The 26,324-nt window shown below is 41.0% G+C and overlaps 1 protein-coding gene and 1 pseudogene across 1 annotated transcript in view; both read right to left on the bottom strand.

Annotated features, from left to right (window-relative positions):
* Positions 1 to 12,587, bottom strand: part of LOC101639308 (gamma-secretase activating protein) — a 95,488-nt gene extending 82,901 nt beyond the window's left edge. The window contains exons 1-5 of the mRNA XM_045288948.1: positions 12,545 to 12,587; positions 12,003 to 12,079; positions 10,641 to 10,694; positions 5,782 to 5,851; positions 4,995 to 5,048 (exon numbers count right to left, since the gene is read on the bottom strand). Coding sequence (XP_045144883.1) covers positions 4,995 to 5,048; positions 5,782 to 5,851; positions 10,641 to 10,694; positions 12,003 to 12,079; positions 12,545 to 12,587 — 298 coding nt within the window. The remainder of the gene's footprint in view (positions 1 to 4,994; positions 5,049 to 5,781; positions 5,852 to 10,640; positions 10,695 to 12,002; positions 12,080 to 12,544) is intronic.
* Positions 12,588 to 17,102: 4,515 nt separating this feature from the next.
* LOC115869318 lies at positions 17,103 to 17,265 on the bottom strand (annotated as a pseudogene).
* Between the last annotated feature and the right edge of the window lie 9,059 nt (positions 17,266 to 26,324).

Here is a 26,324-nt window from a genome sequence, read left to right on the forward strand (position 1 = left end):
AAAATGTCGAACAAAACCGAAATTCATAACAAGGATCGGGCTTATTGGTCTGGTAGAGATTGGTGAACTCCCAAGAAGATGGCCCTCCTTAGACATCCTTCGAGCCTGGAACTGAACATAGTCACCCTGCCCAACTTTCAACCAAATAAAATGAACAAGAACACAGCCCGAAGAGATCCAAAAGGCAGTATTTGCCCAGAAACAAGGCTCAGAAATCAGGAAGAGTTCGGAAAACAGGGCAGATGGAAACAGGCAGCATAGGGAGGAGGTGGGAAGAGTGCTGGTACACTGGAGGGGTTGCAATCAGTCATGAGACACACTGGGTATGAATTGTTGAGTGGAAAATCATTTTGCTCTTGTAAGCTTTCACTCAAATTACAATAATACACTAAATAGTTGCTTTTGTTTTTTGTTTTTTTAAGTAGATTCATAGCCTTGTAAACCCTATGGGGTAATTCTACTCTATCCTGTATGGTCATTATAAGTTTGAATTAACTCAATAGCAGTAAGTTTTGGTTTGCTCTATGGTATATCCATCAAAATAACTAAGAATGGCCCTTTTAATATTTTTTGAGAAATGAGAACATAATCTTATTATGTGTGATGCATCAAACTTTTAATTAGGAACTCTAGTGGTGCATTGACAGCCCTGGTAGTGGTTATGCATTTTGCTATTAACCACAAGGTCAGCAGTTCAAAACCACCAGCTGCTCCTCGAGAGAAAATTGAGGCTTCCTACTCCTGTAAAGAGTTACAGTCTTGGAAACTGATGGGGGCAGTTTTACCCTGTCCTCTGGACCACTATGAGTCAGGCTGACTGGATGGCAGTGAGTTTGGTTTTTAAGTTGAGTGGTGTATTGGTTAAGGCTCAACTGCTAACCAAATGCCGACAGTTCCAACCCAGCAACTAAAAGAGAGAAAAAAACTGGCTGTCTGCTCCCCTAAAGATTTCAGCCTAGGTTATCAAAAGATATAGCATCTTGGACCTTAAAGGCTTGAAGACAAACAAGTGGTCATCTAGCTCAGAAGCAACAAAGCCCACATGGAAGAAGCATACCAGCCTGTGTGATCATGAGGTGTCAAAGGAATCAGGTATCAGGTATCAAAGAACAAAAAATAAAATTATTGTGAATGAGGGGGAGTGCAGATTGGGGACCCAAGACCCATCTGTAGGCAACTAGACATCCCCTTACAGAAGAGTTACGGGGAGGAGACAAGCCAATCAGGGTGCAGTGTACCAACGATGAAACATACAACTTTCCTCTAGTTCTTAAATGCTTTCCTCCACCACCACCACTATCATGATCCAATTCTACCTTACAAATCCAGCTAGACCGGCGGATGTACACTGGTGCAGACAGGAACTAGAAACACAGGGAATCCAGGTCAGTTGATCCCTTCAGGACCAGTGGTGAGAGTGGCGATACCAGGAGGGTGGAGGAACGGTGGGGTAGAAAGGGGGAACTGAATACAAGGATCTACATATAACCTCCTGCCTGGGGGATGGACAACAGAAAAGTGGGTGAAGGAGACATCGCACAGTGTAAGATATGACAAAATAATAATAATGTATAAATTATCAAGGGTTCCTGAGGGAAGGGGAAGCAGGAAGGGGAAAATGAGGAGCTGATACCAAGGGCTCAAGTAGAAAGCAAATGTTTTGAGAATGATGATGGCAACAGATGTACAAATGTGCTTGATATAATGGATGGATGGATGGATTGTGATAAGAGCTGTATGAGCCCCCAATAAAATGATTTTTTAAAAAGATTTCAGCCTAGGACCCCGACAGAGGGTGGTTGTTCTCTGTCCTGTCCTATCAGTCAGAATTGACTGACGAGCACACAACAATCATTTATCCACAGAATTTTCATCTTTGCCTTTGGTTCCTGAGAACTTGGAATGTCTCCAGTGTTTGAGTACATTGTTGTGTGCAATAGGAGCCCTGGGGAGGGGTGGGGCGGGGGAGGGGGGGGGGTTCTGACTCATCGGGACTTCCCGTACAACAGAACCCCAAGTTCAACAGAAAGGAATGCTGCCTGTTCCTGCGCCTTCCTCATAATTGGTCTAGATCAAATGCATCGTGGCAGCCACTGTGTCGATCCAGCTCACTGAGGGTCTTCTTTATTTGAGATCCTCTGCATGACCAAGCCTGATAGCCCTCTCCAGCGACAGCAGTGCTCGGTATTCAAAGAACTCCAGATTACACCTACCTAATACCAACAAGCCAAACTCACTGCCATTGAGTCCATTACGAGTCATCGACACGCAGTGGGACAGGGTAGAGCTACCCTGGTGGTTTTCCAACAGTGTAACTGCTTACTGGAGTAGAAAGCCTCACCTTTCTCCCGAGGTGCACCTGGTGGTTTAGAAATGGCAGCCTTGTGGTTAGCAGGCCAACACATAACCCTCTATGCCACCATCTACCTAATATGTAATGCTGAGTATGTGGCTTACAGGGAAACACTGGCCAGGCAAGAAGACCATACCATGTGATATCAGAGGAGGGTAGTGGGAATCCAACCACACAGGCAATGAGAAAATCAATCATGCCTATGTAATGAGACTCCAATATAAAATTTTTGAGTACTGAATTCCTATGAGTTTCCTGATTGATGAAGGACATTGATACATAAGGAGAGGAGCTTTTTTTTTTTTTTTCAGTCATAGAAGCTCCACTGGAAATAATTCCAGACCTCACCCTATGTGTGCTCACTTGTATCCTTTTCACTAAAATAAAGCTGTAGTTCTAAATACAACCCTTCATTGAGTTGTGTTAGTCATTTTCATGAACAAGGAAGTAATGGGGCTCAATGGAGCAGAAGTGAGGCGGACCAGGCAGGATGTCCTGAGCTTACGGCTGACATTTTGAAGCATGTAGGTCAAAAGTGAGGGTGTCTTGGGGACCTGCAATCTTGTGGCTGGCATCTGAAATCTTGGCAGCCTGTGGGACTATGTCCTGTCACTCAGGAGGTCAGAGAGAGAGACAGTAATGCCACATTTGTAGTTGGTGTCAAACAACTGAATTTATTTTGTTCATCAGCATAATAAAGAATGTCTATAGTTCAACGGAATGTCTAAAGTCTAGGAAGCACAGGGAGGCACAGAGCTAATCTGAAGCATGTATAGATGCCCAGCCTTGCAATCAAAATAAAGTACAAGCAAATAGACTTTGCCCTTCTTGGATAATGGATTTACTATGCCAGGAGGCAGCCCTCTAGTTGACCATCCTCTAGTTTGCCCATATCTTTGGTGTAGGGGTCAGGACACCAATGTGCTAGGTCACATTTCGCTTAAGGTAGTCAAGTCCCAGCATCTCTGATGAGGAGCAGAGAGTGCCAAGGGGCCCAGTAAGAGATGAACATGGCCCAGCAGAGGGAAGGAAACAGTTGTGGTTCTCAGGGTAACATGGTAGGAAGGTAAGACCGGAGGGTAATACAATGAGATTTCAGGGAGACCCAACATTTCCCATAACCTCCTCAATGAGGCTTCAGAGAAGGTCCCAGGCAGACTCTGCTCTGGTTTCCCTTGCCGGGCTAAGGTGTCTCTCCGGAAAGTGTGTGTCAGAGGCCCAAGCCTGCCTCTTAAACCTCGTGTGGAAAGTATGTAGAAAGGATTTTTCCAACACAAGCCACCACCTGGAGAGTTCATCCAAGCGGGAACTACACTATGCTAACAAAAGAGGAAACTTAAGGGCCAATAAGAAAAACAAAAGGTGTGAGATGCTGTAGAATCAGAGTAGGAAGAGATTGATGTAAGATCGACCATTAAGATTGGACGAGAAGTTGAAAAACGGTCGTCCATTGCTGGTTCCCATCCAGAGATGGTTATCATTGCCTGAAAATGACTTTTTTTAAAACCAAATATTTGCTCTAACATTAAATTAGATTTTAAAATACAGACTTAAAACTTAAGAAGTCCAGACTCTTCTGGATAAATTCATAAATTTCTCTATATAAAATTTAAAAAACTGTCCCCGTTGAGCTTAGATGTAAGCAAGCTAGAGCTAAATAACGATTCTGCATGGGAGATGTGGTATATACCCACCCCACCAATAGTTCCTGATAGCTTTGTTTCTATCACAGAGAACAATTACGGTATGTCTCAATTTCTATGTTAAAATCGAGATAAAGAGAAAATTCAATGGCCTCATGATTTTACTTACATTCAGTCTACTTGACTCACTTACATAATCTTTCCAGCCCTTGTATGTCTTTGGAATTGCACTTCTTATCTATACCATGAGAACAGTCATCATGCTTGTCTCGCACACCACTACGATAAACACTCAATCTTTGTCAAATTATGAATGAATAACTCAACGAAATTACAGCCAGATTAGCACCTCCTGCCCCTGAAAAAGGCATCACATAGATAATAAAATATGAAGTGGTCCTTGATAAATGATTAAAATTAATTTTTATTTAATATTAGCTGAAAAAGAACCTCTGATCACTCACTGGTTAACGTACTTGACTGCAAACAGAAAGGTCAGAGGTTCTAACCCACCAGCTACTCCCTGGGAGAACGATGAGGTAGTCTGCTCCATTAAAGATCACAGCCCTGGAAACCCTACGGAGCAGCTCCAATCTGTCCCACAGGGTCACTATGAGGAGGAATTGACTTGAAAGCAAGGGGTTTCATTTCTGAGGGAAGGGATTAGTGGACTATTCACAATGCAGGAGGCATTTAACCATATAGAAGTAAAAAGATTGATATGATTGAACTATTGAATTGTATGATATGGATGAAGTACCAATAAAACTTTTTTTAAAATCTGGGAATGAAAAAAGAAGTAAAGAAAAAAATTCATGGTATATTATTCCCTGCAATTTCCTGTGTACTTTTAAAAAAAGAAGCTTGTTCACACTTGCCATAACCTGATTGCCTTCTCGTTCTCAGATAAAGCTATTTCTAACAAGGCATCAAATTTGGCTGAATAGTCCAATGAATCTCTATCTCCGAACAGGCACTAGAAAGTACCACGTCATTACCTGGTTGAAGCTCATTCCTTCGTCCTTCTTCAGTAGACTGAACTAAACTTACAGCTAGTAGAAAACAAAGAAAACATCCATTAGCAACTGATCTATTTGGTGACTCATTATAGTTCACCATTTTAGAGCTGAAATAAATAAAGGTTCAAAACAAATTGTCAGGGAATGATTAAGGCAAAGTACCAAGCACTCATCTTAGTAGCTATAACCTACAGATCTTTTATTTCAAACCGAATTCCCCAGGAATGGCGCCATCCCCCCAAAATATAATTACAGAATAATCTACTATTGCAAGAATCCAATATGAGGGTGCTTCAAAAAGTTCATGGAAAAACGTAAATAAGTCCCTTCCAACCATGAGGCAGTCAAGAAACAGATAGTATAGCCAGCTCATGTTAATTTGTTTTGGGAAGAGGGGCCATGGATGTGGGCAGGAGCAGTCAGTGAGACTTTCTGAAAAAAAGAAAACTCAGGTGGGCCTCGGAGGATGGGTAAGCTTGGGATAGATGGGGCAAGGGTGGTGCCAGGGAAGAGGTGTAGGCATACCCTAAGATGGGTGTTGCAGCCAGCCAGGAAGTACTTGTGGATGCAAGAGTAGAAGTTGGCTGTTATGGAATTTAAATGCCTGGTTAAAAATAATAATAATGTAATTAAAAGATGATAGAAAAATTCTAAACTTTTTGAAGCCCCCTTATATTTTGAGACCCTTTAAAATTTAGTTCTAACTTTAAAATTTCCAATGTAAAGTTGAGTTCTTAACATGAAGCAATAGAGGTGTTCAGCTTACCAAGCAAAGTTCTCTCTCTGTTGACAGAGCAACTGATAACTTGTAAGTTGGTCTCAAAGGAATACAGAAGCTGTTTAAAAGGGAAGAAAATAGATTTTTTTTTAAATACAGCCTTTCACATCAAATAACAATTATGAGTATAAATACCCATTTAGTTCTCTACTAAACATTATTGTGGCTAAACATTTTATTTAAAAGTCACCAAAAATTAGTTTATCCACATTGAGAATTTCTAGTGTTTTTTGTTTGTTTGCTTGTTTGGGTTGGTTTGAAGAATAAAGTCTGTTTAAATCGGTTGTGTTTGAAATTTAGCCAGGAAGCAACAGATCCTAGTGCATGACAGCATGGATCTTGGAGCCAAACTAGACCCACGTTCAAATCCTGACTCTGCCACTCGCAGCTGTGTTGACCTTGGACAAATTATTCAACCTCTCTACCTTCCCTTCAGTAAAATAGCAATGCCTGTCTCACAGCAAAAATCACGTGAGATGACCCATCTGGGGCATATACTACATTATCTGTCACACATAAAACCCACTCAAACATTAGTTGCTATAATTAGTGAGGCAGTAAAAGTGCTCAGCAAATCACACAGTTGTCTATAATATATTCGTGATTTCTTAGAGACTGTTACAGTACATCTGCTACAGGGCTCTCATTCAGAAGACTGGTAAAAGTAGTCCCTTTACCTTTATTTAATCTTTCCTTTTCTATTTTTCAATTTTCTAGTTGCTATTTGAAAATCTCAAACTGTTGCAAGACTCCCCTTCATTGAGTAGCAGAGAGCATGCACAGGGTCATTAAGAAGGAGAATGTGATGTGCAGACTGCGGAACTGGAGACAATCACAGCTGTGTTAGGCAAACTCGTAGAGAATAAAAAAGAAACGATAACACATGTGAGGGCACAGGAGAGACGCTAGGGGAAGCATCGAATAGCAGGTGTATTAAGAAAGTAGTTAGCACCTGTCGACGAGGCAAACACTGAAACCGCACTAAAATCTTGTGGTCAGAGCAGGTGAAAAGGGTTGAGACAGCCAAGAAAGGGACCTTTGAGTAAATGTGAAGGCACTGAGAAGTTTTGGTGTCCTTTGCTCCGAGGGATTCCAATTTATAGGCAAGAAGACTCACAGATATAATCAGAGTTTTAAATGCTTTATCCTTTTAATGGTTAAATAAACAGTCTCACTGTTTAAAAGATGCAAACACTACCAAATAAAAAAGTCAACTCTTCCAATATGCGCACCCAATCGCAACCCCCTTCCCAAAGGAAATATATGTGTTCTATAATGTGCTTTATAATGTGCTCGGAAGCCTCTCAGATGTTTTCTGTTTTTGATATGCAAGGGGGCACCGAAAAAAAAACCGATGCTCATTTGTTTTTCTTGATGTGAGGGGGATAGTGCGTTTGGAGTACGCTCCACCAGGTCAGGCTGTTAATCAAGCTTTCTATCTAGAGCAGCGGTTCTCCACCTGTGGCTCTCGACCCCTTTGGGGGTCGAATGACCCTTTCATAGGGGTCACCTGATGAATAACAGTAGCAAAATTACAGTTATGAAGTAGCAACGAAAATAATTTTATGGTTGGGGGAGTCACCACAACAGGAGGAACTGTATTAAGGGTCGCGGCATTAGGAAGGTTGAGAACCACTGCTCTAGAGGTTCTGAAAAGATTGTATAACAGTGTGCAACAAAAGAGGCCTGATTTGTGGCAAATGGGGGGCTGGTTCTGCCACACGACAATGTACCTGCTCACCCAGCCATCTCAGTGCACCCAGTTTCTGGCAAAAACCAGCATGCCTCTCTTGCTCCACACACCTTACTCACCTGCCCTCCCTCAGTGCGACTTCCTTTTGTTTCTGAAAATGACGAGGGACACGAATGGACAGTGATTGGATGACGCAGAGGACGTGAAGATAAAAATGAGGGAGGTGCTGACAGTCATCCAAACAGATGAATTTGAAAAATGTTTCCAAGACTGGAATCACAGATTGTTTTGTAAAAAAAAAAAAATTTAAATACTTAGCTTTGAAAAAAATTTCTGTTTTTTATTGGGTGTACTCCCTCATATATGTGTATTCACATGAAGAGCATAGGGTTTTTTGCAAATGTTTTTAACATATATGGAGGGTATTTTTCTAGCAACTTGCTTTTTGCATATAACAGTAATATAAGGGAGCTGCAAAAAGTTCATGAAAAAAATGGAATGGAAAGATGATAAAATTAAAAAAGAAAACATTTTTCTTTTATTAAAAGATCATTTTATTGGGGGCTTTTACAGCTCTTGTAATAATCCATACATCAATTGTATCAAGCATATTTGTACATATGTTGCCATTATTATTTTCTAAATATTTATTTTCTATTGCACCCTTGATATCAGCTCATTTTCCCCTCCCCGCCCCGCCCCCCCGGCGACCCCTTGATAATTATAAATTATTATTTTCATATCTTACACTGACCACTATCTCCCTTCCTCCATGGTTTCTGCTGTTTGTCCCCCTGGGAGAGGGGGGAATATGGTTTTGTGTCAATCATTGGGATCAGTGCTTCCTTCCTCCCCTCCTCTCACCTTTCCCCTACCCTCTGGTATTGCCACTCCCTTTCTTGTTCCTGGATTCTTATCTGTACATGCTCCGGTTTAGCCTGAAGTGAAAGGCAGGACTGGGGTCATGATAGTGTGGGGTGAGGAAGCCTCAAGGAACCAGAGGAATATTGTGTGCTTTCATCTGTGCTTTCCTGCACCCTGGTTGACTCATCCCTTCCTTCTGACCCTTCTGTGAGGGGATGTCCTATTGTCTACAGATCGGTTTGGGGTCTCTGCTCTGACCCTCCTCATTCTCAATAATTTGTTTATTTGTTTGTTTGTTTGTTTGTTTGTTTGTTTGTTTGTTTGCTTGTGGTCTTCTAATGCCTGTTACCCAATCTTGTCAACACCTCATGATCACACAGGCTGGTGTGGTTCTTCCATGTGGGCTTTGTTGCTTCCCTGCTAGATGGCTGCTTGTTTAATTATAAGCCTTTAAGACCCCAGATGTTATATTTTGTAATAGTCGGGCACCATCTTCTTTCTTCACCGTATTAGCTTATGCACCTATTTTGTCTTCGGTGATCGTGCTGGCAATGTGAGCATCACAGAATGCCAGGTTGTTAGAATAAAGTGTTCTTGTGTTGAGGGAGGCCTTGAGCAGAGGCCCTAAGACCATCCACTGCCTCAGTTTACTGCCATATAGATATATGCATATCGGCCAATACCTCAATTTATATGAATTAATGTATTTACATAAGTGCACACCTATGCGTATAACTCTATCCATAGCTTTGCTTCCTAATGAATGTATGAATTTCAAAAAACATTTACTTATAAGCATTTGGACAGCTTCATATTTGGGGTACTATAATAATTCAATGAACCTTCTTTTACATTCATCTTTGTGAACTTCTACAGTTATTTTGTAGACTCAAAGCTTCAAAGTGAAATTTTTAAAACAAAAGGTATTCAAGTGTCAGAACTTTTTGGTTTTTAAGCAATAAAAATTCTGCCTCACACTAGCTTATGTTCAAAGACCACTGGTGTCTCATAGTATAATACGATATAAGTGTATGGCTTCAGAATTTGCTTGATTCACAGTTAGAATTCCCTATTGCTCGGTTTTCTAGGTTCAGTCCATTTTCGGTCTCCCTCCAGAGGCCAAACAGGTTCTATGCTCCAAAGCCAAAGTCGTTCCAGGCCTTCCTTCACATGTCACAAAACCCAGTGGGAAACAGAGCTTGTCTCCACTTCCCAGCAAAGTCCGCTCATTATTTGTATTAAACCAGCTTAGCGCACACCTACTCTTCTGTGCAATAACAAAGGTCTGCAGTAGACTTTGGGCCTCTACTCAAGTTCTCCCTCAATGCAAGAGCACTTTGTTCTAATAACAAAGACAATGGGTGCATATGGGTGAAGAAAGCTGATGGTGCCCAGCTATTACAAGATATAGCATCTGGGGTCTTAAAGGCTTGAAGATAAACAAGCGGCCATTTAGTTCAGAAGCAACAACGCCCACATGGAAGAAGCACACCAACGTGTGTGATCGTGAGGTGTTGATGGGATCAGATATTAAGCATCAGAAGACCCAAAACAAACAACCATTCTGATGTGAACAAGGGGGTAGGAGCCGCGACCCAAAGCCCATCTGTACAAGGAAGGGATGAGCCAACCAGGGTACAGTATATCACTGACAAAACACACAATATTCCTTTAGTTCTTTAGTGCTTCCTGCCCCCACCTAACATGACCTCAGTGCTACCTTACAAATCCAGCTAGACCAGAGCATGTACACTGGTACAGATAAGAGCTCATGACACATAGAATTCAGGATAGATAAACCCCTCAAGACCTATAATGAGAGCAGTGATACCATGAAGGTAGGGGGAAGGTCAGGGGAGAAGGGGGAGAAAGGGGAACAGATCACAATGATTGACGTACAACACCCCCCCCACCCACACACACACATACACACACACACTCAGAGACTGAAAAACAAAAATGAGGGTGAAGGGAGAAAGTGGACGATGTGAAATATGAAAATAAAAATAAATTATAAATTAACAAGGGTTCACGAGGGTGAGAGGGTGGGAGAGGGAGGGGGGAAAAGAGGAGCTGATATCAAGTGCTCAAGTAGAAAGAAAATGTTTTGGAAATATTGATGGCAACATATGTACAAATGTGCTTGATACAATTGATGTATGGATTGTTATAAGAGCTGTAAGAGCTCCCAATAAAATGATTTATTAATTTCTTTTTTAAAAAAGGAAGAATAATCTAAAAGCAACCAAGTAACTAATGAGTAATCTATGGGGTTTTATTTCATCTTTACCTCATTTTGTCTGGTTTGGCAATCATAGACTCCAAAGAAGGTATTTCCCTTATCCTGAAAGAAAAAATTTAACCAAACGCTCATTAAATATCATTGCTTAGAATGTTACTAGTTTGAAAAAAATTGCAATCAATAATACAACCAATCTTAACAACAGCACTCTAAAGGTGGCCTGCTCTGCCTGTCAGAAGGAGCAGAACCTGTTCGGGATTCTCAGCTCTAAAGGGATGTTCAGGATCCTGGCTAGGCTTGCAGGGCCTGTAGAGTAGAACATAGCATTTGAAAGAAACTAATCTTTTTATTGGGGCCTATACAACTCTTGTCAAAACCCATCCATCCATCCATCGTGTCAAGTACATTTGTACATTTGTTGCCATCATTATTTTCAAAACATTTTCTTTCTACTTGAGCATTGGAATCAGCTCCTCGTTTTCCCTCCCTCCCTGCCCCCCCTCCCTCATGAACCCTTGATAATTTATAAATTATCGTATTAATATTTTTTCAAGTCTCACACTGACTGATGTCTCCTTTCATCCACTTTTCTGTTGTCCTTCCCCCAGGGAGGGGATTATAGTAGAACATTGTGATTGGTTCCCCCTTTCTCCCTCCACCTTTCCCTTCCCCTCCTGGTATCACTACTCTCATTATTGGTCCTGAGGGTTTTATCTGTACTGGATTCCCTGTGTTTCCAAAAGCTAGTTTTTTTGTACTTCCATTTACACCTTAACAAAAGATACAGCATAGGTAATGGGAGTGGTTAGAACATGGCCAGGTTATTCTTAGAAGTAAAACTTCTGTGTCATACAATTCCTTAAATGCCCTTAGATATATGATTGAAAATAGTAGTTTGTTTTTTTTAATCAAGAAAGTAGAGTGATACAATTGAGCACAGCTAACTGAACATTGAAATTATTCTTTCATGTTTCCCAAATCCAGTTAAGGTTTTTCCTGAGAACATTTAACTTTCAAGGCACCTTGTTAAGTAACAATGCCACAGAAATCCCAACATAGCTTTTGTCAGTCTGAAAGAACAACATAATCATATTTAAGTTTTTCAAAGATAATAATTTAACATATCAATTTAGGTTTAAAATCTTTTACATAGCATTTTTCTTCTAAGAAATGGAATTTTTTTACTTTCATATTCAAAAAATTTGGACACTGTGCTAGATATTATGCACATTCAATATTCTTTTATTTAACAGAAATAGGACTATTTGTAAACACAAATTTCCAATCGCCATATTAAATCTCACCCAAAAAAGAACAAAAGTCACTCATTAAACGTCAAAGGACAAGCCTTATGCATTACACCAAAGTAATATATTGCATAGAATTATGTTAAAAAGAACATAAGCATACCTTATAAGTATAAATAACATTTCCATTTCTTTCAACATTTAGCACACGTAAGCTGTCATAATTGTTCTCTAAATTATCTGAAATGGCAAGAAAATAATAGCAAGTTATTCACAGGATATATTTAAAAACATATAGCACAAATGTAATACTGGCCAAAGAACAACAACAACAAAATACAGATAATTCCATTTTAACAAAACCTAGACCACCATCATCAAGTCAATCTGGCTCAAAGCAACCCTCTTGTACATCTTTATAGGAGCAAATAGCCTCATCTTTCTCCCTCAGAACGTCTAGAGGGTTTGAACTGCCAACCTAGAGGTTAGCAGTCCCTCAGCACCATCAGGGACCCTTGATGATTCTATTTTATTATGTAGAGTTCAAAATCAGGCTAAGTGATCTGGTATGAGGAGTCAAAATAGTTGACCTCTGGAGAAGAGGCCAGGAAGAGTAATTGGAAGAGGCCACAGGAGGGTCTTCTGAGGAGCAGGCAATGTTGTGCATCTTAAGTAAACAGGTAAGCTCATTTTGCAATAACTCACTGTACTGTTCAGAGGTATACTTTTCTGTATATGTATAGTGCATCGACACATTTTATATCATTATCATTTTTTTGCTTTATATGTGGAATATGTTTTTAGAATGGTTATGAGAAAAGGCTTTAAATAGTTCCAGGAAAAATGGAATTGAAAGATAATAAGATTTCCCAATGGCTTGACATTTTGATTCATTATAAAATATTCTCCATTACCCCTTATAATACTTTTTGGTTTAAAATTTACTCTGCTATTACTAGAACTACATCAGCTTCTTTAGTTAGTATCACATGGAACCACGTCATCACTTTTGATTATTAATCATCCTATGACCTTGGAAAAGATGGCCTTGGTGATAGAAATGACCAGAGATAGCATGATACAATTTTATAGGACTAATACTTATTCATTAAACATTCAGTTTTTTAACATCAACAATGACTATCCATGTGGATCTCACTAGATAGAACATATAGCAATCAAATTAACTATATCTGTTGATAAGATGACAGAAAAACTCAATATCATAAGTGAGAACAAGGACAAGGCCAACTGTAGAAAAGACTATCAATTGTTCACATGCAAGTTCAAGTTGAAAATAAAGAAAATTAAAAACAAGTTCATGAGAGCCAAAGTATGATTTTTGAATATAGTCCACCTGAATTTAGAGATCATGTCAAGAATAGATTCAATGAATTGAAAACAAATAACCAAGATCAGATGGGTTGTGGGGAGACATCAAGTATGCCATGCATGAAGAAAGCAAAGCACCATTAAAAAGATTAAAAGGGAAGAAAAGACCAAAGCTAATGTTAGAACGTTCTCCTTAAGATAGAGAAACTGTCCCTACCCTCTCCCCAGGGGGACAAACAACAGTAACGTGGGCAAAGGGAGACAGCGCGTGGTGTAAGATATGAAAATAATACGAATTTATAATTTACCAGGGGTCCATGAGGGAGGGAGGGTAGGGCAGTGAGGTGGGGAAAAGAGGAGCTGATACCAAGGGAGCAAACAGAAAGAAAATATTTTTAAAATGATGATGGCAATATATGTACAAATATGCTTGATACAGTTGATGTATGGATTGTTATAAGAGCTGTAAGAGCCCCAATAAAATGATTTTAAAACATTTTTTAAAGATAGGGAAACTAAAGCAAATGGAAGGAATGATGGTATAAAATTGCTAAACAAAAGAGTTCATGCAAAGAACATATTTCAATGTCATGGGCAATGCTTTGAGTTAGAACATCAAGAGGGAAGAAAAGCATGTTCAGCGTTTCTGAAGCTGAAAGAAAACTATTTCATGCCTCAAATTGCACAACTGAACCATTCTATGAGAAAAATACTGAACAAAGTAGAAAGGATCAATGAATACACAGAAGAAATATATAGAGTAACAGAACCAAAAATACTTGTTCACACCCAAGTTTGTAGAAGGATGATAATGAAAGTCCAAAATCCATCTGCAAAGTCCCCATTTAATTAAGCCTTCACTGACTCCCCTCCAACCACTAACAAGGATAGGAATAGCCTTGCCCTCTGACAGAGAGTATTGGAAAATGGATTATTGTGATACAGTTAGGGTAAATTTAATATATTATCATTTGTTTTCCCTTTCAACCTATTTTTATTTGGTCTAGTTTCTATTATTTTGTGCTTTCTCTTAGATTCAGGTCTTTTTTCTGTATTTTCTTTTGGGGTGGTTGTTGTTGGGATTTTTTGGTATGATATTCTCTATATGAAATGCAGGATAAGTAAATCTAAAGAGACAGTAACTAGATTAATGGCAAAAGAAGTTGGAGGGTAATGGGCAGAAGAAGGTGGGGAGGTAATAAAAGGTACAGGAATGTACCTATTTAGAACATTTAGAAAATGTTCTAAAATTGATTGTAGTGATGATTACACAGTTCTTTTTAATACATTTAAACCACTGAATTGTATGGTACATGAATTATATGTCAAAATGGTTTAAAAAATAATAAACTTCTACTAAAACATTTCACATATATACAAAAATAATGATTGCTCAACATTCAACTATTTGAGGAGGTAACATCATATTATCAAGAAATGATAGTATTAAAAAACGGAAGTATAAGTTGCACTAACGGCATTGACAAAAAACACGTCTCCAGAAACTGGTACAATAGTAACTGAGATATTTCAACAAACAGATACAAGGTTGGATGCCAAGCAAGTTAGAAAATAGTTACCTGACCAACCAACTGGAAGAGATCTACATTTGTGCCCATTCCAAAGAAAGGCGACCCAGCAGGATATGGAAGTTATCAAATGATATCATTAATATACATAAAATTTTGCTAAAGATAACTCAAAAACAGTTGTGGCAATAAATATACAGGGAACTGCCAGAAATCTGTGCAGGATTCAGAAGAGGGCGTAGAACAAGGGATATTACTGCTGATTTTAGATGGATCTTGGCTAAAAGCAAATACTAGAAAGATGTTTATTTGTGCTTTATTGACTTTGCAAACGGTGTGGGGAACTGACTATATTGCTCATAACAAGCCATTAATAACTTTGCAATAAATGGGAATTCCAAAAAGCCTTGTTGTGCTCATGCAGAACCTGTACATAGACTAAGAAACAGTCATTTTAGCAGAACAAAGGTTGCTGTATGGTTTAAAAATCAAGAAAGGTGTGTGTCAGTCAACATTGTATCCTTTCTCATATTATAGTGAATGAGGGGGCAAGTGTGGAGTGGAGACTCAAAGCCCACTTGTAGGCCACTGGACATCCCCTTACAGAAGGGTCTCGGGGAGGAGATGAGCCAGTTAGGGTGCGATGTAGCAACGATGAAACATACAACTTTCTTCTAGTTCCTAAATGCTTCCTCATCCCCCACTATCATGATCCAAATTCTATCATACAAATATGGCTAGACCAGAGGATATACACTGGTACAGATAGGAACTGGAAACACACGGAATCCAGAGCAGATGATCCCCTCAGGACCAGTGGTGTGAGTGGCGATACTGGGAGTGTGGGTTGGAAAGGGGGAACCGATTATAAGGATCTACATGTGACCTCCTCCCTGGGGGACGGACAACTGAAAAGTGGGTGAAGAGAGACGTCGGACAGGGCAAGATATGACAAAATAATAATTTATAAATTATCAAGGGTTCATGAAGGAGTGGGGAGCAGGGAGGGAGGGGAAAAAATGAGGACCTAATGCCAGGGGCTTAGGTGGAGAGCAAATGTTTTGAGAATGATGAGGGCAATGAATGTACAAATGTGCTTTACACAGTTGATGTATGTATGGATTGTGATAAGAGTTGTATGAACCCCTAATAAAACAATTTTTAAAATTGCATCCTTTCACCATACTTATTCAATCGATATGCTGAGAAAATAATTGGTACTATGTGAAGAAAAATGCGGCTTCGGGATGGAAGGAAGACTTATTAACAACCTGCAATTTGCAAATGCCACAACCTTGCTTACTGACAGAGAAGAAAATTTGAAGTCCTTAGTGACCAAGATCAAATTCATCAGTACAGATTATACTTCAACATAAAGAAAACAACATTCCTCACAACTGGACCTAGAAGCAACATTATGAAAAATAGAGAAAAGATTGCTATTTTTAAAGATTTCCTTTTATTTGGATCCACCATCAAAATCCATGGAAGCCCCTCTGAGAGGGACTGTCAAATTATCTTACAGGTGGGTTTTGGGTCACCACTACATCCACGTTCAATCACATCAATTTGGTTGCTTGTTTTTGAACTTCTGATAGCTCTTCCCATCAACACCTCATGATTGCACAGGCTGGTGTGCTTCTTCCATGTGGGCTTTGTTGCTTCTGAGCTAGATGGCTGCTTATTTAAAACTGCAAGCCTTTAAGACCCCAGAAGCTATATCTTTTAATAGCCGGGCACCATCAGCTTTCTTCACATTTGCTTATGCACCCATTTGTCTTCAGTGATTGTGTCAGGGAGGTATCATACAATGCCGTATTATTAGAACAAACCATTCTTGTACTGAGGTAAGATTTAAATAGCGGCCCAAAGTCCATCTGCTTCTTTGTTGCATTTGCATATATATAAATAAAGACACATACATACATCTTTTTCTTCTTTCCTGTTTTTTTTTTCCCCCTCATACCCCAGGGTGCAGTCTGGCACTGATGAACCCCATAACTATCCCCTACTTATTTAATATTCCCTCCCCTTACTACTATGGGTTTTATTTGTCTTACCTCATTAATCATGTTAAATTTGCATATGTTCATTTATATAATTAAGATTTTTTGGTACATGAAAGTCAAGATAGATAACCCTTCAAAAATAGTAACAGGAGTAATGGTTCCCTGAGGGTATGGGAAGAGAGAAGAGGGGGAAGCCAGGGAATTGAGAGCTGATAGCACTGATGACTGTTTACCCCCACTGGATGGGGTGGAGCAACAGAAGTGCATGTGAATGGATATACTGGACTGTGTAAGTTGTGGGCGGGAGGGGGGAACCCTATTATAGAAATAAAATAAATAAAGGTTCCTGGAGGGTATGGTGGGGGAAGGAGGAGGCAAAGAGGAGCCAATATCAAGGAGTTCAAGAAGAAGGAAAATGTTTTGAAACTGATTGTGGTAGCAATTATATACTACCACTTGAAATGATTGAACTGTGGAATGATATCTGTAACAGCTCCCAATAAACTGATAAGAACAGATACTACCCTTGATCTTAGACAAAAGGCCAAGAAGCGATAATAACAGCTTCCAATAAAACGAGAAAAGAAAACAGAAATCCGTGGAAGCAGCAGTCAACAAATCCAACAAATGTCTTGTATTGAGAAAATCAGCTGCAAATGCTTTTTAAAGTGTCAAAAGAAGAAGAAAAGCCACTATGAAGATTAAAGTGTACCTGACCCAAGCACAGTACTTTCAACCTCTGCAAAACTGCATGAGGATGAGTAACAAGGAACTGCAAAGAATCCTTAAGGAAGATCAAAGAAGAATACATTCCTTTGACTAAATAAGAATATCAAATATACCGTGGACTGCCGGACCAATGAACAACTACGGCAAGGAAGAAGTGCAGCCAGATTATTCATTAGAAGGGGGGTCTTTGCCTCACGTGATTTGGACATATTATCAGGCGGGACCAGTTCGTGGAGAAGACATCGCGCTGGGTAGAGGATAAGCAAAACCTAGGAAGACCTTCAACAAAATGGAATGACACAATGGTTGCAGCAACACTTCTGCAGATGGTGCAGGACCTCCTGTGGGACACAGGGCAGTGAGGAGTCAGAAGCAACTGGGCAACAATCTGCACAAACAAAACAAGTATTGCCATAAATTTACAGAACCTTTTATTAAGCAAAAATTTCAAAATACGAAGCTACTACTTCTCAAGGTATCTTTCATCTAGGTCTATACACTTCTGAAGGTTGTGTTTCCATCTCTCTACCTCTTCCTCATAGAATTCTACACTCTAATTTCCACCACACCCAAATGGCAGTTTCGTCAGTCTCGGGGGAAGGGGCCTTATTTTTCGGGAGGTCTTATTTTCAGGGGGATGCCTTATATTTCAGTGAGAGGCAAAACTGTAAGTAGGTTTTATTTTCGGGGGATGTCTTACTTTCAGGGAGACAGTGTACTAGACTCAACATGGCTTTTTTCCTTTACAGCACCTATTTTGAAGCACCCTCACAAGATTAAGTCAAGGGTGTTTCTGAGTGGCATCCATTAATCACAGAGGCATGTTTAAACATGTGTTGTTTCGAACTAACTCCTGCCTGTACAAGCTGGAACCTTAGGAAAAACACTTTTTAAAATTACTCTCATATAGATAAATGCAAAGGGAATACACACACTGCCTACTGCACTAGTTCATAACAGCCTAACTGGAAATTCAAAATGTGCTCCAGGGAAAACTGGATAAACTGTGCTCTGTTAGAACAAGGGAGTACTACACAGCAACAAGAAAGGGTGCGCATGCTGTGACAGCGAAACCTAAGGACCGAGCAAAAGGAACTCAGACCCTCCGGTCCCCCAAAAGATACAGACACTATGGCTCAAATCCACACAAAGTTTGAAAATAGGCAAATGAATCTGCTGTGCTAGATGAGTAGCTATCAGAAGGGAAGTTAAAGGGGACTCTGGAGTTCTGTTAATATTCTGTTTCTTCCTCTGAGAACTAGTTCTATAATTTTGTTAATTTTTTTTAATGAACTGAGCTGGACACGTGTTTTGCATGTTTCTGTACGCAGGCCATCATCTGATGAAGAAAATAAAAATCTGTTACGTGAAACATTGAATTTACAAATTACCTGATAATCATCTTTCTGCTATAATTTAGGATATTTCACCAATTCTACACTTTAAAAGATCTAAACATTGATATATATGGCACAGCTATTATCACCATTAATTGGGGTGTATTAGTCTAGGTACTTTGGAGAAACAAATCCACAGCAACTCATGTATAAGAGAGAGTTTTATGCAAAGAAAATGTGTATCACGAAAACATCCCAACCCAATGCTGCCCAAGCCCACAAGTCCAACATTAACCCATTCACCCAACACCAGTCCACAAAGTCCTTCACCTCACAAAACAGAGGCAATGATGCCGACTGCAGGAGGAAAGCTGAGTCAGTAAACGAATAAGCATCTCAGCACTAGCAGGGGTCTCCATAAGGCTGCTCCAGCACCCAGGGCTGCATCGGGATAGGTCCATGCGGCTTCTCCTTGGGGATGTCTTGTAGGATGTCAATCTTGCAAGCTGAAGCAGGAAGCTGCTAAGGCAGCTGCATCCTGGTGCGACCATCACAAAGCAAGAGACCCGAGAACTAGAAAGGCGAGGCTTCACCACCCATTTATCCCTCCGCCTTTCAACCAGACCCACATGTGATTATCGGCCAGGCTGGCACAATTAACTAACTCATGGGGGAAATAAAAAAACAAGCTCAATGTCATTGAGTGGATGCCAACTCAAAGTGGCCCCATAGGACAGTGTAAAAGTGCACCTGTGGGTTTCTGAGACTCTAACTTTTTATGGGAATTAAAAAAATAAACAAACCCACCTGCCTTTCTCCTGTGGATCAGCAGGTGGTTTTTGTTGGCACAGGTCAGGGAAATTAGGAACCGCTTGACCTGCCTTTATTGGATCGAGACAGCTAGCTTCAAAGAGCTCCAGGACAATGAACCATCTCCTCTGTATCAAGCAGAATGATCCAGACACCACCCCACCTCGGAATTTCACAATTGGAGACGGCGTAAGCCCCTGCACCTGCAGCTCCTGCCCCTCCCCTTCTTGACCGCCCTCCTGCCCAGCTTCAAAACTTGTCCTTCACCACAGATAGGTGTGACTTCACTGGCCCCACTCTCGGCCCTGTGAATCTTGCCCGGGAGCACCGAATAAACTTCTCCTTCTCCTTCTCTCTGGCCTGGCCTCAGTTTATCTTTGTGACAAGCCTAGCATTTGGTGCTGAAACCCAGTGGGAGTGAGTCTCCTCTTCACTGCTCAGTGCAGTTTCAGGGAGCCCCCCTGTCCCACTCACCCAAGATCCTTGGTTGCACGCTGGTCCGGCAGCACAGATAATAAGTCCCGACCTGTGTCTGTTTCTGGTGACGCCCTGCCAGCCTCTCTGTGCATAAACTGTGGCCATGACAGAGATAGCCCCCATCTTCCTGTCTGACCCAGAGATGTCCCTGTCAACCATCGGGTGCTCCTTCTTCACCCGTAGCCAAGAGTAAACAACTGGGATGCTGATTCGTTAGCCTTGATTGTTGGTCTCTGGAGATTATCCATGGGTAATCAAAGTTCTAAAATTGACTCCCGGACACTGCTAGGGTGCCTCCTGGCCAACCTCACTAAACTGGGACTGACAGCAACATTTGTCCAAAGCACCTCATCTTTTTTTCCATGGTCAAGTGGCAGCTCTAAGTGGCTCAAATAAGGGACTTTTGATTTCAATATTTTAACCAATCTAAGTAAAGTTCTGCTGAAAGACCGAGAAATTGCCTGAGGTCCCATACATTCAGGCTTTCTTTTTTCTGTGCTCCCATCCCTCTCACTGTATTTCCTGTTCCCCTTCCCAAGTCTTCTTGGCTAGAGAAAATTCCTCCTTCTCCTCCTGCTTCTACACCCCTCCCATGTCTACCTTTTCTGACCCACCTGAGTACCTCTCCTAACCCCCTACTCGCCCTCCTCCCTATTTCAGCCACCTGGAGCCCCCCAGGTCCCCTTCTCCTGATCTACCCACATCGCTGGACGGGGCTACCTATTCTGTCCTGCCCTCATTTTCAGGGATAAGCAGTCCTTCCTCAATCTGGGTCATGGGTATTGATGGCAAGCCTACCAGCCCCCAGTGTATTGGCCCTTTGTTTTGTTCCCTGGATGCAACTTCTTCCTTATAATCCCTTTGTGCCTGGTCCCTCTGTTGGGAAGGGACATTTTAAATAAACAAGGGGCCTTCTTACACCTTACTTCTAGTTTCACAGCACCTCTGCTCCTTTCCCGTCTTTCACCCAACCTAGAGGAACCGGCCCTAGAGACCTCATTGCTACCCGATGTTAACCCAATAGTAGGGGCCACCACCCGAGTTATTGCTACTCACCATGGCCCAGTTCTTATACGCCTCAAGGACCCCACTCTTCCCATCTCAGCCTCAGTTCCCCATTTCAGTAACACACCGCAAAGGCCTAAAACCCATCATAGAGCGCCTCCTTACTAACAACCTCATTACTCCTGTCCACTCTCCCGGCCACACTCCAATTTTACCAGGAAGGAAACCAAATGGTACTTATCGCTTGGTCCAGGACCTGCACCTCATTATCCCCATACACCTGGTAGTGCCCAACCCCTATACTCTTTTGTCCCAAATTCCCCCCTCCACTACCCATTTTTCTGTCCTCGATTTAAAAGATGCATTTTTCACCACCCCTCTTGACCCTGCTTGTCAGCATTTGTTTGCCTTTACGTGGGAGGGCCTGGACACCCATAAGGCCACCCAATACTCCTGGGCCATCTTGCCCCAGGAGTTCTGAGACTCCACTCATTTATTCAGACAAGCCCTTGCTGCTGATTTGCAAATGTGTGATTTGTCACCTCTACCCTTTTGCAATATGTGCATGACCTCTTCTTATGCTGTCCCTCCTCAGACAGTTCAAAGGCAAACAGAGCTCAGCTCCTTAACTTCTTAGCTTCCAAAGGTTATCATAGTAATTGGTAGCCTAGATCCCTGCATTGGAACTGGGGCTGGGAACCATTCAGAGAAGAACAAGTCTAAGGGAGAGCTGGGGTGCTGCCCAGGGGTCTCTCCTCCACCATCACAGGAAGAAGCTGCGTGAACTTCCTTGGGGGGTGAGGAGGGAGAGGAAAGTGAGGTTTCTATATGGGTACATACATTTTTTCCCATGCTCTGGACTCTTAGATACACTTCCTACTAATTAGATTTAAGAAAGAACGAGGATAATAAAGTGGCCTCTTAGGAAAATAAAAGAATAAGCGTGGTGCTACATTTGCTGTTACTGTTGTCTAGTCCACTTCAACTCCCAGTGGCCTCCTGAGTGTGGAGACATATGGCCCACGGATGGTCAAGGCTGTGACCTCTCAGAAGCAGAGCACCAGACCTCTCTGCGGAGGCATCCTGGGCAACTAAAAAAAGCTCCCTGTCACCCCGTCTATTCTGACTCATAGCCACTGTGTGGGTCCCTGAGGCTAGACATCTTTATGGGAAAATCTTGATAAGAAAGTGTCATCTTTTTTGTTGGTGGTCACAACAGCTGACCTTGGGGGTGGCAGCCCGAGGTCACCTCACTCACTGCCATTGATTCTGACTCATTAAGACACTACAGAGCCTGGTGGAATTGCCCGCTATGAGTTTCTGAGATTGTAACTCTGTATGGGAGTAGAAAGCCTCGTTTTCTCCTGTGGAGCACCTGGTGTTTCGAACAACTGACCTGTTAGCAGCCCAACTTGTGACCATTATGCTATCAGGGCTTCCCCCAGGCTGCCAAAGCGCCTACTTTCATCCAGTAGTGGAGTGCTTAGCTATGCCAACGGGGACGACTATAACACTAAACACACTTCACGCTGCAAAGCACTTTTATGTTGATCTGATTCAAGCTATCTATCTATCTATCTATATATATATATAATATATTTTAATTGAGTATTAGTATATATTTATGCACAATAAAAACAGATTTACAAGTTGAACTGAAAATTTAAACAAAAGAAGTGTAACAGCTTTTATTATATTCAATAACCAAAACACCTTTTAATTCCCCAAATTGGTAAAGAATAAATAATATGATTTACAATATAATACAAAAAATAATCAGGAAGGACAGGCATTCTGCTTTATACATACACTGTATACGTATATTTATAATCTATAAAACAAATTCACATCTCAAACAAGTCCAAAACCTTAGATGATATGGCTTAACTATTATTAAAAGAAACAGCAATAAATTCCGCTGCTCAAACCATGAGTTCCCTGGCCAGCCATCCTGGTCCCGAAGGATGGACGCAGGTGGTGGTTGGCCAAGTCTTGACTTAGATAACATGCCTGACAAACTGCTGCGACAGGAGGAGAGCCCAGGCAGGAAGCAAAGCCTGGCTGTGGCTTTCTGCCCTCAGCCTTTTTTTCCATAAGAAATTAAGTGTCATATTTGCCCCATAAACACATCTGCTAGATTTGAATGTTTACAAAAATAATTTTTAAAAAAATTGCTGTCACCATCCTCGCATTGCCAGCGTCCTATATCCTAGGGCATCTCTCTGCAGAACGTCTAATTCAACAGCGCATGATCGGGATGCTCAGACGTGTCACTGAACTGCAAAGAAACTCAAATCGGGCAGAGAACGATGCAGGGTGGGATTCAGAGGCTGGGGGCCTGGAGATGTGCGAAAGCAAGCAGATCGACTGAGCAAGTGTTACCACCCCCTGAGCAGGTCCTCAGTGTGTAGACGATATGGAGCGAGAAAGAACATCCTCATGATGCTCCGGGGAGCAATCAACAGAAGCTCCGCGGCTTCTAAAAGGTGGCACCCTATCACCAGAGTCACAAGAAGGAGTCAAGGCCGCACTCCCCCCCCACCCCCCACCCCCAGCTCCCTCCCGTCCCCTGAGACCTGAGATAATTCAGTCTCAATCTTTCCAAAGGATGAATCTGCAAAAAGCTTCCAGAAAACAATCGGCTGACTTTAGGGTCCATCCTACTGAGAAAAACAATCGCGTTTCAATGAGGTTTTTTAAAGATCCTCGGCTGGCATTATACAGTGAAAAAGTGACATAGGCGGATCTCAAAGAGAAAAAGGTAAACTTAACAAAGAGCTGAGCTTCCAGCATCAAGCTCAAAGGTAAAAGTAAATAATTACTCCAAATCCACTTAAGGAGGATTTTAAAGACATTTAAAGAGACTTTCAATGAGTTCTTTTTCACTGTGTACACACTCTGAGAACTTCTGGAATGCAAGGCAGCAACTTAAAAAGTAGTTCTTTGCTCTCAAGATCATAAGGATGCTGGGAGAGGCCTCAGGAGTACTACTGCGTTAAATGTTTTTGCTTCGATAAGAAATTCCTTTATATGCAATCTTACTAAGAAAACCACTTCGTTGCAACATCATATCTCTTTTCAAATCACTAAAAGATTATGAAAAATAAAATTCTCCAACAAATGTAGGGACTACAACAAATGACGGACACTTTTTCTATTAAGCCAAGGGTTTTCAATCTGGCTGCATGTTCAAATCACCAGAAGAGCTTTTAAAAGAAAACTGTTGTGAAAGGTCTATCCAACATAAGTCTACTTTTACTAGGGCTGGTCTGGAACTCAATGTGTGTGTGTGTGTGTGTGTGTGTGTGTGTGTGTGTGTGTGTGTGTTTCAATTCCCCAGGTTATTCTAATGTGCAGCAAGAATAGAGAACCACAAAATTACATATTTATGTTCTAGATTATGCAATATCATTAGGCAGCAAAATTAGGATCAGCTCATCGTATAACTGAAATTTAAATTTTTTTTTAAATTAAAAGAAATTTTAAAAATACCTTGTGGATACACTGGGTAAAATAACTGCACATTTTAATTAACTCTGTAGTTCAGTGCATGGTTGTCATTTCAAAGACATCGATGTTGAGCAAATTTGGTAGTGTTGGAAAACCAGAGGGCACTGGCTCACCACACACCATTAGCCTAACTGCCCTTCCCCTCCAGATAAGCTGTATCTGCTTTGGACGTGCCTTTGGGTAATCCAGAGCCTCTCTGCTTACTCATTCTGACTCTTCTCCCAGCAGATCATCGCTGGAAAGTCCAGAAGAGGAAGTTTAGCAATTTCAAATGAGGAAATAGGGTTACATTTTTTTTAATTTTGGTATTGTGAGTTAGGTAAGAGGCAGCTTACATTTCAGAGGTTTAATTTACATTCAGGGTATTCAGGGGTTCCTGAGAAAAAGTGTAGTACAAATAAACTACTCCCATAAGTCAATCTACCAGCGAAAGGACAGTGTCTTGGTACTAAGGGTGTTGGCGAGTCCTAGCTCACTTCAAACAGAAACTGGTTTACCAGACAGTCTTGTCCATTCCCTTCTAGTCTTTGCCGACCACAAATGATTCCACTTCACAGAATGCTGCTTGCACAATGTGTGGATTTTGTTCCTAATGGCTCTGAGACAAAAATCAAATCAAAGTATTCTTTGTCTTTGCAATGACTATGGTGGAATAGGGGGATGTCACACACTCTTATGAACTAGTTCCCATTTTTTAAAAAAGAGGAAGAAGTAATAAAAGATGACTATATGTATGGCATTCCAAGGAGCACTGGTGGTGGAGTTATTGTTGGGCTGCAATCCAAAAAAGGTCAGCAGTTCAAAACCACCAGCAGCTCCAGAGGTGAAAGATGGGACTTGCTATTCCCACAAACAGTTACCATCTCTGAATCCCACAGGGACCGTTCCTCCCTTTCCTAAAGGGTCTCTATGCGCTGGCACCTGATGGGCAGGTGAGTTATTTTGTTTTGTTTTTAGTTTTATGGCATTCCTGTAAATATTTCACACAGAACTCCTCAGGTACAATATGCGCTGACACAATTCCTGAACCGATGAACAGATATGTACCGTATATACTCGTGAATAAGCAGAGTTTTTCAGCACATTTTTTTAAATGCAGCTGTTGTGGTAAAATTAGGTGCCTCGGCTGATAGTCAGGTCGGCTTATACTCGAGTACATATGGTAATTTACATTTCATGTTCTGCAGAAAATGAGAAAACAAAGTACAGATGGGTTGATGGTTAAGAAGCATTGAAAGAGGCAAATGTACGGAGACCAAGTTGTATTAGAAGTAACCAGAATGCGGGGAGGCAAGGAGCCCTGTTAAGAAGCAGTGAATCCCTGTTTATGTTGATGGGAAATTTGGCATCAGCTGCACAACGCAATTAATATAATTGATGCCACTAAACTCAACACCTGAAAAATGTTGACCAGACAAATGTGTTATTATGAGTATTTTTACAACAACAACAAAAGCATTCAAAAGAAAATGAGAATTGAAATCAACTAGGGAAGTAGGAGAAGAAAAAGCAAGAAGGAAAGCCATTGGCAAAGAATAGTGAAACATTAAAAAAACAAAAAACGGGAACAGCAAGACTAAACAAACTCCGTGGCCAAGAAGTCACAGACACCTGGGGAAATGTATCCCTTCCCTGGCAACAATGAGTGATTACAAGCTCTGTGAAAAACAGGTGGTTCCATCTGGCGGATACTAAACCAGACAAATTAAAGTAAGCCAAAAGATGCTCATGGGGTGGGGGGATAGTT

This window comes from Echinops telfairi, unplaced genomic scaffold (assembly GCF_000313985.2).
Source record: "Echinops telfairi isolate 266 unplaced genomic scaffold, ASM31398v2 ScPeMD7_23;HRSCAF=83, whole genome shotgun sequence".
NCBI classification, from domain to species: domain Eukaryota; kingdom Metazoa; phylum Chordata; class Mammalia; order Afrosoricida; family Tenrecidae; genus Echinops; species Echinops telfairi.